Raw genomic sequence first — 16,829 nt, forward strand, 5'->3', positions numbered from 1 at the left:
TTTATTATTTTAAGTCTCATGTCTTTGGTTATTAGATTTTTTTTAATGCTTTATAGACGTTTGGTGGATTTTGTTGGTGTGTGTGTCTGAATTATTAGTTCCTGTCTTTTGCCCATTTTCAATTGTAATTTAGTTTTTCTTATTGATTTAATTCTCTACATCTAGGGTATTAAAATATCTGGCATAATGTTTATAAACATTAGCACACAATCTGAAAATAAAAATCGAAGTTTACTAAAGGATCTGGCTCAACATCACATGCTTTCATTATAATAGAAGTATTGTAATAAATGGCATTACTAGTGAGTTGATTAAAGCAAAGTTGACGCCCGTTTCTATTAGCGAAACAAAGTGCTATTTTTATGCTAGTCTTTCTTTAAAAACACATATAGTTTTAAAAAAAAACCTCTGTATTATAGTTTATTTTAGCTAATAATTTGAAAATTAAATGGTTTATAAAGCTAATATTTTAACAAAAATTTCAAGTATGGGGAGCAGTGAAGGTAATTTGAGGGCAGACCAAAAGATGTGGCAAAAACTCAGTTCATTTCTCTCCATGATTGAGTCTTTTGTTATCATAATTGATAACAAACTATATAAACATGCTAATATTTTATTTTTATTTTCTTATAAATACTACTAGTTCTTAATTTTAGCAAGTTTGGTATGAGAGGAAAAAAGCAATTAGAAATAACCTTAGAATTATACATTTGGGTTGCAATGTACTTTTACGTACGTTATTTCCTTTTATTTGATAAAGTCCTTACAAAAACCCCATGAATTAGTAATTTTTTTCTGTGTACCTTTTAGAGATGAGAAGCAGGACAGTAGGATAACTAGAACAAACTTGAATATTTACATTTGTTAGGCTCCAAATTAAACTTGTAGCTTTCATTAAGATCCTGTGAAGTGGATAAGAATGTCCATAGTATATTCATCTCCTAATATCAACAGTATAGAGTATTGTGAAGTCAACTCTACTGTTTACTATGAAGTCCAGTATTTACCATTTTGTTTAAAAAACCTTTGCTTTTCTAAGAATGCTCTAGAAAACTTGATATATAAGGTTATGGGCCTAGAATGGACTTGAAAAGGTAATTTAGTAACTCCTTTCCTGTTGTTGAGCAACAACTAAATTACCCCAATTAACTAGGGGATATATATTGTCTACAATATTCTTAATGATTTTAGGAAGAAGATTTAATAGTATTTCCTGATCCAATATCTGGAAATTCTCCCTGTTGTTTAATTCAAATGTGATCTGATATATTTTGTTCATTTTTTTATTCTATCCTGAATAGCTAGCTGCTCAGCAACTGCTCTTTAACAAAGTTCATATGCTTGAAGATCATTTTGAAATCATCTATGACTTCAGTCTCTTCTGAGTAGATTAAGTAATAATTAATATTTTCTGCTGTTTGTCTTAGGGCTACAATAAGGCAGTGGATTGGTGGGCATTAGGCGTGTTAATCTATGAAATGGCAGCTGGCTATCCCCCATTCTTTGCAGACCAACCAATTCAGATTTATGAAAAGATTGTTTCTGGAAAGGTAAGTAGGATATTTTATTATTCCTCTGTCATTCATTATTTCTATAATGTTGCATAAGCTTTGTAGATCAACACCATTATGTAGTTTATGTAAGATCTCAAGAAAGAATAAGAACCAAAGATGATATGAAGAATATTGAGAGAACTAAAATACTTTAAAATCACTGAATGAGAGAAGCATACAGTAGTTTACCCTTATCTGCAGTTTCAGTGATCTGCAGTCAACTACAGTCCAAAGTAGGTGATCCTCCTTCTGAGCTCTCATCAGAAGGTCAGTCATAGCCTACCACTATGTCACAACACCTACGTCATTCACCTCACTTCATGTCATCAGGTGGGAATTGTATCATCTCACGTCATCACTAGAGGGTGAGTAACGTACAATAAGATAGTTTGAGAGAGGGACATAGAGAAAGTGGTCACACCCACATAACTTTTATTATAGCAGATTGTTATAATTATTCATTATTTTTAATTTCTTACTGAGCGTAATTCATAAATCAAACATTATCAGAGGTATGTTTATATAGGAAAAACCAGTATATAGAGAGCTCAACCAAGATTAAGAATGCAAAAATTACACTAATAGTTTGAATAATTTAATTATAGATTATTACAAAGTTCCTGAATCTTTACCACATTGCTTTTATTTATATTTAACTTTATAAAAGGAATAAAACTGTCTGACAAAGATGCCATAACTAAATTTCACTTACTTAGAAAAACTGCTTTATTTAAAATGAATGTACCTTTATTTGTATGAATTGGCCTTCATCAGGCAATCATTACATTGTTTAAAAGTTTTTTAACTGCTTATGAATATGTTTTTATTTCACATCAAACTCTAATAGTCAGGATACAGTATTAACATTTAAATCTGCATATATTCTAAAATCGTAACTGTTGAAATCTGAGTCACCTTGACAACACCTTAGCAACATAAAATTTTATCTTATCACAGATATTTTTCTTCACTTATTTAGAAATAGAATAGGATGTTTGGTGTACCGTTGTTTTTACTAAAGGTGCCAGATTGCCAGATTATCTCTTCCCATATTAGATATAAAGTTATTTTCATCCCTTTCCCCTATTCTGCTAGAGTAGAACTCATGAAAGCAGAATATTGCCATTAAGTGATCTCTAGGATCTGTTTTATGTGAATATAAAGTCTTTTGCACCATTCGCAATAAAACTATCTGTTTCAGCACCCAAATCCAAGCTAGAATGTATCTTTATCTACCTTACAAAAGTATTATTATCTCTCTAGCTAGTAAATAAAGCCAAATTAGAGACAAATATTTTAATTTTGTAATTATTCAAGTCATTAAAAATCAAATTATGGTCTTTCAAATCCTGTATTTGTATTTAAAATTGTCAGTGGTTTGGATGATGTATCATTTAAAAATATATGTTTCAATGAGAATTATTTTTTCTAAGTTTTTAGAAGTCTGTTATTATTTTATGCTACATTTTATATGTATTATATTTTTCCATTCTGAAACCATGTTACAAAGACTATAGGTGTAGTAACATCAAAATTAAAAGAAAATGTATTTAATGAAGTGATTAATTCACTGGAATACATACATTTGAAAATTAGATTAAGTACTTTCTCTATTACAATATTTTAACTCAGGTTGGTATTTTTAATGCACAGAAAGATGATCAATCAGCTTGTTAGCTTCCTTCCTACACATATTTTGCCTTTAAAAAAGGAAGGGGTGGTATTTTAAATGTCAAATTATTCACGCAATATCAAGGTTCAGGTTTAGAAATGATAGTTGACAGAAAAGTCTTATAATTCTCACATTAAAGTTGCCATATCCTAGCAATTTATATGCTGAGTTTCTGTATATAGTCTTCAAATTTCATACTTCGGTGCCATATACTGTATGACAAGAATCAGTTATGGTTTCCACAACAACTCTGTTTGGTTGCATTACTCTTAGAAATATAAAACTTAATATTGTGTTCAAAATTGATACTTGTAAATTAGGCAGTCAAGTAACAGCTGTTGTGGAAACCATAACTTCACAGTCCTTGAAATTATATAATTAAAAAAAAATACTGAGCTTCATTACATATAAAGTAAATATTATCCCATTATTAATGAGCACCAGAAATGCACACAGAGACACTCTACAAAATGTAAAGTTGTAAACACACATATATAGAGAATGATCAAAGAGGTAGTGCATTTTTTCCTCGAGGGAAATTCACATTCACATGAAGGGTAATTGATTAGCAGTTAACTGACTATTCCTTTTTGTGTCATGGGTCCCTAGAACCATTCCCAGTTTAGGTGATTCACTAGGAAGAGTTTTAGATTTCAGCATATAGTAATACCCAAGAAATTAATACCATCTATTCTAACAAGTACATTCATTATAAGATACCTTATAACAAAAAGGTATAAAGTAAAATCAGCAAAGGGAAAGGCTCATGGGGCAGTCTCCTGAGGAAACTAGGCACGGCTTTCAAGAGTCTTCTCCCAGTGGAGTTAACAAGGGATGAACTTAATTCTTCTAGCAACAAATTTTTGTCTACCAGGGAAGCTCATTAAAGACTCAGTGCCCAGCGATTTTATTGGGATCGTATATACACCTTCTGCCTAGTGCATACCTACATCCCAAACTCACAGAGCAAAATAGATATTCAGTATACGCCATACTGTTTATACAATCTAGGTACAGTGAATGCTCATTATTTAGGGAAAGTTTCATATCATTTTAAAAGAACTGTTACCATGCCACTTCCCAGATACCTGCCTAGGGCTAAACTTGCAAGCACGCATTCGTTAAGGGTAACAGCCCCAACCTGCTACATTGTCTCTTTAATGCACAGATTCTATTTCCTAAATAATAAACCCATGTGCAGAAATGCCACTACACTTTTTCTAAGATGCTATTGTTAATGCTTTTAGGAAATTTAAATGCATTTTCTGTTTGTCTATGGTTATAATTAAAGAAACTTCGAAACTCAGTAGTCATTTCCATAAAATTCAAAAGCAGCTTTACCAATGCCGAAAACCCTGGCCATTTCTTAACACTTTGCTGTGGTCATTTAAAATTCTTCTTAATAGTTTTTTTGAGACAGTCCTTACTCTAGTGATCTTTTGGGCAAATGACAGCAACTTGTTTTGCAATGAAGGGAATGAGGATCTGGTGGGTAATGGTCCTTTGTAACCATCCTAACTCCTGCTCTTTTTGCATAGGTAAAAGAACAGATCAGGAGTCCACATTTGTAGTACTCATATTTAATAAGTATTTTTTAAATGTACTCATTCTTTTTATTTATAAAGATTCAGGCTGATTAAAGTTGCCTCAAGCCCTATGAAACAGGGTGGAGGTTGGTACCATATCTATAGGAAATCTAACATATGAAAGTTGTTATTATGCCTTTTGAAAAATTTATTAATATATATGCTCATTTTTGCTAGATAAATTTGTTACTGGGATATAGATTTCTTAGAACTATACCTAATTTAGAAAGTTAATTTGTTTTCTTTTTTTAAATTTAAATTCAATTAGCCAACATGTGGTACATTAGTTTCAGATACAGAAAGGTAATTTTTAAAAATTTATTCCAGCATGCTTATGGACAGGAGTTAACAGATTATTGCTTGCTGGCTGTGTGCAAACTCTTTTGAGTCATTTAAGCCAGTAAATTTTATCCCAATGCATAAAAACTCATATTACTAATTAAGCCATCTCCCTGTCACTTGCAAAGTAACAGCAGTAAAATTTTTCCCTTCTTCAGAGATCAACTTTGTAATTCTGTGATTAAACTGAGTGTACACAAATTTGATTTTGGTTTTATTTTGTTTCTTAAAGTAAAAAAAAAGTGCAAGACTTTATAAGCAGAACCAATATTCTATCAAGTTTGATCATTCAGAGTGAATTTTGTAGTTGGTTTAACATATTACATGATGTGATTTGGTGAAGTTGTTTAAAATATCAGCTATATTTACAATGCTGTTTTTCTAAAATAGGGTCATTTCCTTTTTCTCCTTCACTCTACCAAATTTATATACCATAAGGAAAGAAGAAAATGCTCTTCTATAAATTAAAAGCTACAGCATAAGATGAGAAGGAACTTCTTGCCTTCTCCAAATGACTTTTCTAGCAGACTGTCCTTGAGTAGTCCAGATATCTAGTTAGAGATATTGCTGTCTTCCAAGTTCCTTCTTTGATTTGAAAATTCAACTTATTAAAATATTATTCTAACACAAAGGTCAAAAAAATTAAAATGTATTGAATTAGTGCCTTGCATCAGTTTCATAAAAATTACCTAATTTCTTTTTAAATTGGGGGATAAAGTACACTTTCATCATTTTATAGAGGAGGTAACTGAGACTCAGAAAAGTGAAAGTTTGCCCAAAAGTATAGAGCATGTATGTGACTGAGTTGGAATTGAAACTCAGGTATTCTTTCTACGGAAGTGAGAGACTGGTAGAATTTTTGAGATGATTAAAAATGCTCAGTTTTACTTAGCTTGATTCTCTTATCCTATATGTAGGTAAATCAAGATTCAGAATTGCCCAAAGATAAAAGGTAGTTTGTGGCAAAGCCAGAAACAGAATCTAATTTAGTGGTTCATTTATTATCTGTACCCTTGGCTTCAGTGACTCTTCACAATCTTAGTTTTATTCCTGCCTTACTAATCTTTCCTTGTCGCCCTCCTTGCCTTGGTCCTCTTCTCCTCTCTGCACTTTCTCCATCGGCGCCCTCATCCAGCTTCATGACTCTAAATACCAACTGACAATTTCCAAATTCATTTTTTCAGTCCATTCCTGATTCTTGGTTGCAAACGCTTGTAGCCAACTTCCTGAGATCTCCATTCAGGTATCTAATAAATATCCTAAACTAACTCTGTCCATAACTAACAGATTTTTATTTTCCCTAGCAAATCTGTTCCTCCCACTGCTCTTCCATCTCAGTTGATGGCAACATGATCCTTTCAGTTACTCAGGCCAAGACACTATGGAGTCTTCACTCTGTTTCTAATGTACAGGAAAACCATTTGGGGTCTATCTTTATCTACCTTTAGGATATACAGAATTCAACCACTTCTTACCACCTCCACTGATAACTGCTGTCTTCTGAGTCAGTCTTTCTTTAAAAATTTCAAATTAGACCGTGTTACTCCTTCCAGAACCTTGCAATGATTCCCCATTTTCTTTAGAGTAGAAATCAAAGAACTTCCAGGGCAAGAGTTTGTGGGGGATGAGTGAATGACAACATTTTGATAAATTACTATCATTTCTGTTCCTTACTAGGATGGAAACTCTGTGAAGATAGGACTGTTTGTCTTATTTTGTTTACTACTGTATCCCAAGCACTATGTGCCTAATATGTAGAAGGTGTTCATTGATCATTATTTGTCAAATTTGAATTCTTGCATTCATTTAATACTGAGTACATATTGTATGTCAGACCAGTGATAGATACAGCAATTAGTTATGATCTCTGCTTTCATGAAGTGGACACTCATTCTCAGAGATACTGACTCAGTTGGTCTTCTGTATATTCCAAACATCTGTATTTTTTAAATTATCACAGACTACTTTGATACACAGTCTATGTCAAAAGCTTGTTCTGTATGTCTGTACCTCATCATAGAAATATATCTACTCTCAAGAATATATTATTAGGAAACTCAGAAGTAACTTAGTCTCTAAAGGTTGTTAAAGAATCGTAACCAGGAAATATTAGTGTATATTGTGCAAACACCTCTTTCATTTTAATGCCAGTTTCCAATAATCTTATCTCTCAGATCTAAAGGTTTAATGGATCTAGACTTTTTCTTTTCCATATCTGGCTCTTTTCCATATCTGGTACTTTCACATTGTTTGCCCAATAATGGACTTGCTGAAGGACATAGAAGTCAGGAGGATTAAGTTATTTTTCCCAAGAATGAAACTAAGTTGGTAGTCTCACTGGAGCTTGGGTTCCTTATCTTAAAGGTTTAGACTTATCTGAAGGTTTAGACTAAATTAAACTAAAACTTCCTTTGCTCCAATATTCTAGAATTCTGATTTCAATTTCTACAGCAGTTATATTATTAATAATAATAGAAATAATACTCTTCTTAATATAATTTTGAAGGAAAAATTAGTCATTCTTCCCATTATAGATATATTTGGTGTTTCCAAGTTAATATACCATAAATAAAAGCCTTGCATCTAAAACACAATTGTGTTTAAGTCATTTTTTGGTTTTTGCTAATTTCAGTTTGATGAATCAACATGGCTCTTTGGAAAGTCAAATCAACAAAGAAACTACATTTCTGATCATGTTTCACATCATAGAAAAAAATACTTTCATAATGATTCCCATTATTTCTCCTTCAGTATACTAAAAAGATCTGACATATTCTCATTATTAACATGCTTACTATGTAAGTGGGGGGGAATCTAACAGAATCTCTGGGGGAGAATGGGGTGTGATTAGAGGTGAAGAGGATATGTCTATCATTTGATAAGGTTTCCAGATAACTCTGATTTCTACCGTCACAATTCCCCAACTACAACTCCCCATTTGAGAATAACTCTTCTAAAGTTTACAAATATATACACACACATTAACTAATCCAACACCAATACTTCATCTGCATTCCAAAATAAAGAGCCACTCTATTTAGGTGTGTTTATTCTTTAGGCATTCTGTTGCACATTACCTGAATCTGTAAGAATGGTACATTGTCTAGTATTCTGAACATCATGAAAGGGAAAATAACTGGCACTCTACATTGAGCAGTTCATGCAGATTCTGTTCCATACAAGGATAGCTCCATTTCCAATAAGTTACTTCTTTGCAATCTAAGCAAAGTTGGAATATAACCACTGTGTAAATATATCATGTTATTTTTAGACAGTATGCCTTTTGAATACCACATATTCTCTAGTTTCTACTCCAACTATGATAAATGAGGAAGTGTGCAGCAAATATTTTTAAGATGAAAATTTCATTCTTTTGGAAATGTCCTGACAATAACTATTTTCAGGTTATTGAATCATGAAAACAGTATGGAATAATTAAGAATGTATACTCTAAAGTCAGAACAGCTGGTTTGGAATTACAGCTCTATCACCACTTTTTAGCTCTATAGTCTTGGCAAATAACTTAATCTGTGTAAGTTTCAATTACATCACCTGTAAAATGGAAGTTATAATCATGTTTACCTTAATGTTAAATTTTGGGTTTTATGAGCCAGTGTGCATTAAGTTTAGCAGAGTGCTGAACTTCTAATAAGCCATTATAACAATAAAACTTTACTTTTAGAACTAAAAACTAAAGGTGGTGGCAATTCGCTTTTTTTTTTTTTTTAGAACACAAACCCTTTTATAATGTATGGTAATATAAGCTTTGCAAAAATGAGGATTTTAGTAGCTAATTTCTATGAGTTGACTCCCAAATCCTGTTCAGTTATTAGCTATTTGATCTTCAATTAGTCTTTGGTTGTTGGACACAAATACTAGTTTTCCTCTAGTATGATTTTAGTTCACTTACATTAAAATTTTTTGCATCTGTTACTGACAGAAAAAATACAACTTCTGCATAAAGTAATGAATAGAGTTGCAAATAATGTTTCTCAAGCTTTCGTGCACATATGAATGAATCACTTAGAGATAAAAACCTCAGAATTTCAGACCCAGTGCCCTCATCATTTTAAGTAAGCCCCAGAAATCAACATTTTTATCCCTCCACTCTCCTAGTTGACTCTGATGAAAGTGGGTCCTAGGAACACAATTTGTACATAAATACACTTTCAGTACAAAATAGCATCAGCAGCAGAAGTAGCAGAAGACTCGAGTTAGGAATCTAGTTTTGCCATAGAGTCTGGCTTGGCCTGCTAATGGTTTAACTTACACTTTGAAAATATGAGAATGTACATCATGTTGAGCTTTTTTAAAGTCAGACAATAAATTGAAGACCATGTAATAAAGAACAAAACTCATGAGCCTAGCAACATGACTAGATTTTTAGTCCCAACTCTGCCACTTTGTAGTCCAACGATTGGGTAAGTTATACAATGTCTGCGCATCCTAATTTCTCCATCTTTAGAATATAATTAATACCATATTCACCAGGTATGCCATAGTTCATTGCTATATATCCAGCACGAGAGCAGTGTAGTATACAGTAGGTCTCAATTACGGTTAGCTGGATGAACTACATTATTTGAAATGGTGTAATAAATTCAGGGAATAACAACACAAAAGTGGCACAGTACCCTCCCCCCAGAAGTTCATGGTCTGGGGGAAAGAGACATACACAGATAATACAGCATTTGCAGAAAACCACAGCACTTGCAGAAAACCACAACAAGAATGTAAAGAGCTCAGAAATGGATCTGTTAACCCTTTAAAGCATTTTCTTCAGAGGTCTCTGGTCTGTTTAAAGTTGAGGCCATGCTAACCATTGGAATGTATGTTTGACAACATGGTGTGTTGGTACAGGTCCGATTCCCATCGCACTTCAGTTCAGATCTCAAGGACCTTCTAAGGAACCTGCTGCAGGTGGATTTGACGAAGCGGTTTGGAAACCTGAAGAATGGCGTGAGTGATATAAAAACTCACAAGTGGTTTGCCACCACAGATTGGATTGCTATTTACCAGAGGAAGGTGAGCCGTTTCTTTAATTTAAGAGCTTTGAAAATTTGGTATTTAAATTATAATTAGGTAATAGAGATTGTTCCAACTTAACACAGGACTTTAATTTATTCTTACCTTTGAATTCCAACCCACAGCTTAAAAACGAGTTTTCTCCTTGATAAAAGAAAAAGCATATTCTGTCTTGACCATCAACCTGAAATGTTTTCAGTGTCAAATTTCTCCTACGTAGGCCTCTTATTCTTCAAATATCATGGTAATGATACAGCAGACAATGTCCCAAAGGTTTGCATTTCAAAACTGATATGAAACCATATTAGAAAAACAACATAAACAAATAGAGTCTCCCACCGGGATTGGCACAAGCTAGATTCAATAACATTTAATAGCTAGATTCATTAGATATTTTTCAGTGTTTATCACTTCACCTTTATAACAAATTGAGACATTTAACAAAAGCTTTTGCTGTGAATTACTTTTATCTCACCTTTGTTTCTTAAATGCCCGGTTAAATATAATTTGTATTTATAAAGTGTTTACATCTTGACTATATTGCTTTTTTTTCCCATAAAACAAAAACTTCTGTTTCAGAGACTTGCCATATTTAATGATGCTGTGCAGCACAAGTGAATTTCCTTAGGAAAAAAATCTAAATGCTGCCATTGAATATTAATAGCACATTTTTCCAAATTTATGTCTTTTAGAAAAAATTACAAAAACAAAGCATTAAAAGAATTTAATAATGCAACAAAGACCAAAACAAGGCGAGTACAGTAGTCTCTGCATCTCATAAGATAGGTTCAGAAACTCCCTAGCCATTAAATTATGAAACAGTCCTTAGCATCATTACCTCAGCTGGATGTGCTGTATGGGCAAGAGCAATTCTGTTTGGGGGACTTACTGAATCTATACTTCCGTCCAGTGCTTTTTGATCTGACTTATTTTTGTTCTCTCAGCATTTGTTGAATGAATTGAATTTTTTGGCCCCTTATTTGAAATTCCACCTTTACTAATGCTAATTTATTAAATACTTCAGTCTGTTTGTGAAATTTATTTTTTTTTAAGATTTTATTTATTTATTTGACAGAGATCACAAGTAGGCAGATCAGCAGGCAGACAGAGAGGGGGAAGCAGGCTACCTGTTGAGCAGAAAGCCTGATGCGGGTCTCCATCCCAGGACCCTGAGGTCATGACCTTGAGCCGAAGGCTGAGGCTCAACCACTGAACCACCCAGGCACCCTGCGAAATTTATTTTTAATGGAGTTCCTTTTGTCTATTTTTTTTTTGAGATTAATAAATACAGCTTTATTCTTTGATGGGCAAAGATATTTTGTATTTTTAAAATATTTATTATTTTCTTAATATTTAAAACATTTTATTTATTTTTTTTTCTCCAATTTATTTATTTTCAGAAAAACAGTATTCATTATTTTTTCACCACACCCAGTGCTCCATGCAAGCCGTGCCCTCTATAATACCCACCACCTGGTACCCCAACCTCCCACCCCCCCGCCACTTCAAACCCCTCAGATTGTTTTTCAGAGTCCATAGTCTCTCATGGTTCATCTCCCCTTCCAATTTACCCAAAAGCACATACCCTCCCCAATGTCCATAACCCTTTGCATTAATTGCATTAAATGTGTAGATTGCTTTAGGTAGCATAGACATTTTCACAATATTTATTCTTCCAATCCAGGAGCATGGAACATTTTTCCATTTCTTTGTGTCTTCCTCAATTTCTTTCATGAGTACTTTATAGTTTTCTGAGTATAGATTCTTAGCCTCTTTGGTTAGGTTTATTCCTAGGTATCTTATGGCTTGGGGTGCAATTGTAAATGGGATTGACTCCTTAATTTCTCTTTCTTCTGTCTTGTTGTTGGTGTAGAGAAATGCAACTGATTTCTGTGCATTGATCTTATATCCTGACACTTTACTGAATTCCTGTATAAGTTCTAGCAGTTTTGGAGTGGAGTCTTTTGGGTTTTCCACGTAGAGTATCATATCATCTGCGAAGAGTGATAATTTGACTTCTTCTTTGCCGATTTGGATGCCTTTAATTTCCTTTTGTTGTCTGATTGCTGAGGCTAGGACTTCTAGTACTATGTTGAATAGCAGTGGTGATAATGGACATCCCTGCTGTGTTCCTGACCTTAGTGGAAAAGCTTTCAGTTTTTCTCCATTGAGAATGATATTTGCAGTGGGTTTTTCATAGATGGCTTTGATGATATTGAGGTATGTGCCCTCTATCCCTACACTTTGAAGGGTTTTGATCAGGAAGGGATGCTGTACTTTGTCAAATGCTTTTTCAGCATCTATTGAGAGTATCATATGGTTCTTGTTCTTTCTTTTATTGATGTGTTGTATCACCTTGACTGATTTGCGGATGTTGAACCAACCTTGCAGCCCTGGGATAAATCCCACTTGGTCGTGGTGAATAATCCTTTTAATGTACTGCTGAATCCTATTGGCTAGTATTTTGGTGAGAATTTTTGCATCTGTGTTCATCAAGGATATTGGTCTATAGCTCTCTTTTTTGATGGGATCCTTGTCTGGTTTTGGGATCAAGGTGATGCTGGCCTCATAAAATGAGTTTGGGAGTTTTCCTTCCATTTCTATTTTTTGGAACAGTTTCAGGAGAATAGGAATTAGTTCTTCTTTAAATGTTTGGTAGAATTCCCCCGGGAAGCCATCTGGCCCTGGGCTTTTGTTTGTTTGGAGATTTTTAATGACTGTTTCAATCTCCTTACTGGTTATGGGTCTGTTCAGGCTTTCTATTTCTTCCTGGTTCAATTTTGGTAGTTTATATGTTTCTAGGAATGCATCCATTTCTTCCAGATTGTCAAATTTGTTGGCGTAGAGTTGCTCATAGTATGTTCTTATAATAGTTTGTATTTCTTTGGTGTTAGTTGTGATCTCTCCTCTTTCGTTCATGATTTTATTTATTTGGGTCCTTTCTCTTTTCTTTTTGATAAGTCTGGCCAAGGGTTTATCAATTTTATTAATTCTTTCAAAGAACCAGCTCCTAGTTTGGTTGATTTGTTCTATTGTTTTTTTGGTTTCTATTTCATTGATTTCTGCTCTGATCTTTATGATTTCTCTTCTCCTGCTGGGCTTAGGGTTTCTTTCTTGTTCTTTCTCCAGCACCTTTAGGTGTAGGGTTAGGTTGTGTACCTGAGACCTTTCTTGTTTCTTGAGAAAAGCTTGTACCGCTATATATTTTCCTCTCAGGACTGCCTTTGTTGTGTCCCACAGATTTTGAACCGTTGTATTTTCATTATCATTTGTTTCCATGATTTTTTTCAATTCTTCTTTAATTTCCCGGTTGACCCATTCATTCTTTAGAAGGATGCTGTTTAGTCTCCATGTATTTGTGTTCTTTCCAAACTTCCTCTTGTGGTTGAGTTCTAGCTTCAGAGCATTGTGGTCTGAAAATATGCAGGGAATGATCCCAATCTTTTGATACTGGTTGAGTCCTGATTTAGGACCGAGGATGTGATCTATTCTGGAGAATGTTCCATGTGCACTAGAGAAGAATGTGTATTCTGTTGCTTTGGGATGAAATGTTCTGAATATATCTGTGATGTCCATCTCATCCAGTGTATCATTTAAGGCCTTTATTTCCCTGTTGATCTTTTGCTTGGATGATCTGTCCATTTCAGTGAGGGGAGTGTTAAAGTCCCCTACTATTATTGTATTATTGTTGAGGTGTTTCTTTGATTTTGTTATTAATTGGTTTATATAGTTTGCTGCGCCCACGTTGGGGGCATAGATATTTAAAATTGTTAGATCTTCTTGTTGGACAGACCCTTTGAGTATGATATAGTGTCCTTCCTCATCTCTTATTATACTCTTTGGCTTAAAATCTAATTGATCTGATATAAGGATTGCCACTCCTGCTTTTTTCTGATGTCCATTAGCATGGTAAATTCTTTTCCACCCCCTCACTTTAAGTCTGGAGGTGTCTTCGGGTTTAAAATGAGTTTCTTGGAGGCAACATATAGATGGGTTTTGTTTTTTTATCCATTCTGATACCCTGTGTCTTTTGATTGGGGCATTTAGCCCATTAACATTCAGGGTAACTATTGAGAGATATGATTTTAGTGCCATTGTATTGCCTGTAAGGTGACTGTTACTGTATATTGTCTCTGTTCCTTTCTGATCTACCACTTGTAGGCTCTCTCTTTGCTTAGAGGACCCCTTTCAGTATTTCCTGTAGAGCTGGTTTGGTGTTTGCAAATTCTTTCAGTTTTTGTTTGTCCTGGAAGCTTTTAATCTCTCCTTCTATTTTCAATGATAGCCTAGCTGGATATAGTATTCTTGGCTGCATGTTTTTCTCGTTTAGTGCTCTGAAAATGTCATGCCAGCTCTTTCTGGCCTGCCAGGTCTCTGTGGATAAGTCAGCTGCCAATCTAATACTTTTACCATTGTATGTTACAGACTTCTTTTCCCGGGCTGCTTTCAGGATTTTCTCTTTGTCACTAAGGCTTGTAAATTTTACTATTAGGTGACGGGGTGTGGGCCTATTCTTATTGATTTTGAGGGGCGTTCTCTGAACCTCCTGAATTTTGATGCTCGTTCCCTTTGCCATATTGGGGAAATTCTCCCCAATAATTCTCTCCAGTATACCTTCTGCTCCCCTCTCTCTTTCTTCTTCTTCTGGAATCCCAATTATTCTAATGTTGTTTTGTCTTATGGTGTCACTTATCTCTCGAATTCTCCCCTCATGGTCCAGTAGCTGTTTGTCCCTCTTTTGCTCAGCTTCTTTATTCTCTGTCATTTGGTCTTCTATATCGCTAATTCTTTCTTCTGCCTCATTTATCCTAGCAGTGAGAGCCTCCATTTTTTATTGAACTTCATTAATAGCTTTTTTGATTTCAACTTGGTTAGATTTTAGTTCTTTTATTTCTCCAGAAAGGGCTTTTATATCTCTGGAGAGGGTTTCTCTAATATCTTCCATGCCTTTTTCAAGCCCGGCTATAACCTTGAGAATTGTCATTTTGAACTCTAGATCTGACATATTACCAATGTCTGTATTGATTAGGTCCCTAGCCTTCGGTACTGCCTCTTGTTCTTTTTTTTGTTGTGAATTTTTCCGCCTTGTCATTTTGTCCAGCTAAGAGTATATGAAGGAGCAAGTAAAATACTAAAAGGGTGGCAACAATCCCAGGAAAATATGCTTTAACCAAATCAGAAGAGATCCCAAATCGTGAGGGGGGATTTCTCCCCCCTCACGATTGGGTGAGGGATCTCCTCTGATTGGGATCTCCTTTGATTGGGATCTCCCAATCTCTTCTGATTAGGATCTCTTCTGATTTGGGTATAAAAAGAGGTTCAAAAAGAAAGAAAGAAAAAAAAGAAAAAAAGAATTAAAAAAAAGAGATTGAATTAAAAATTCAATCAAGAATTTAAAAAAGAATTAAGAAAAAAAAGATTGAAGAGATTAGGATCTCTTCTGATTTGGGGATAAAAAGCGGTTCAAAAAAGAAAGAAAGAAAAAAAAGAAAAAAAGAATTAAAAAAAAAGAAAATGAATAAACAAAAGTATAAAAAAGAAAAAAATATATATATTAGATAATCTAGTTAAAAAACGTTAAAAAAGAAAAGGGTAAAAGTTATAAAAAATTTTAGCAGAAGAAGAGAAAAAAAATGAAAAAGAAAAAAATTAAATTAACTGCAAGACTAAAAAATCACAGGCAGAAAGCCATGAGTTCCGTGGTTTGTTTTCTCCTCCTCTGGAATTCTGCTGCTCTCTCCTTGGTATTGAAACTGCACTCCTTGGTAGGTGAACTTGGTCTTGCCTGGATTTCTTATTGATCTTCTGGGGGAGGGGCGTGGTGTAGTGATTCTCAAGTGTCTTTGCCCCAGGCGGAATTACACCGCCCTTACCAGGGGCCGGGCTGAGTGATCTGCTCGGCTTTGCTTTCAGGAGCTTTTGTTCCCTGAGCGCTTTCCGTAGAGTTCCGGAGGACGGGAATACAAATGGCGGCCTCCTGGTCTCCGGCCCGGAGGAGCCGAGAGCCCGGGGCCCCGCTCCCCTGTGCGCCCTCAGCGAACAGCTCCCAGTAACTCGCGTCTGCCCAACCTCCGGCCGCGCTCCGAGCTCACCGAGCTTGCGACCGGTTCAAGGCAACTCCGAGCTGCGAGCTTACTGTCGGCTCTGTCTCTGCAGCTGGCTTTCCCGTTCCAATATCCGCAAGCTCTGCGACACTCAGACACCCCCGAGCCTTCTGTGACCCCGCGGGACCTGAGGTCACGCCGACCCCGTGTGGGCTTCGCCCCGGTTTAGCCTCCGGAGCGATGTCCCTCAGCGGAACAGACTTTTAAAAGTCCTGATTTTGTGCTCCGTTGCTCCGCCGCTTGCCGGGAGCCGGCACCTCCCCCCGGGGTCTATCTTCCCGTCGCTTTGGATTCACTTCTCCGCCAGTCCTACCTTTCAGAAAGTGGTTGTTTTTCTGTTTCTAGAGTTGCTGTTCTTCTTCTCTTCGATCTGCCGATGGATTTGCAGGTGTTTGCAATCTTTAGATAAGCTCTCTAGCTGATCTCCTGCTAGCTGAGGTAGTCTCAGCCTGCTACTTCTCTGCCATCTTGACTCCTCCCCTTTTGTCTATTTTTGTACTGTATACTATACCATTTTGTATAGGCTTATGGTGTTTTTTTAATTTTCAGA

At 35.2% G+C, this 16,829-nt stretch overlaps 1 protein-coding gene across 6 annotated transcripts in view; it reads left to right on the plus strand.

Moving 5' to 3' along the window:
- The window catches only part of PRKACB (protein kinase cAMP-activated catalytic subunit beta), a 126,836-nt gene that overhangs the window by 102,992 nt on the left and 7,015 nt on the right, over positions 1 to 16,829 (plus strand). For all 6 annotated transcript variants that reach the window (XM_044238577.1, XM_044238574.1, XM_044238575.1 and 3 more), the window contains 2 exons: positions 1,428 to 1,550; positions 10,011 to 10,175. In XM_044238577.1, the coding sequence (XP_044094512.1) occupies positions 1,428 to 1,550; positions 10,011 to 10,175 (288 nt within the window). The remainder of the gene's footprint in view (positions 1 to 1,427; positions 1,551 to 10,010; positions 10,176 to 16,829) is intronic.

The sequence above is a fragment of the Neovison vison genome, chromosome 2, assembly GCF_020171115.1.
Source record: "Neovison vison isolate M4711 chromosome 2, ASM_NN_V1, whole genome shotgun sequence".
NCBI lineage: Eukaryota > Metazoa > Chordata > Mammalia > Carnivora > Mustelidae > Neogale > Neogale vison.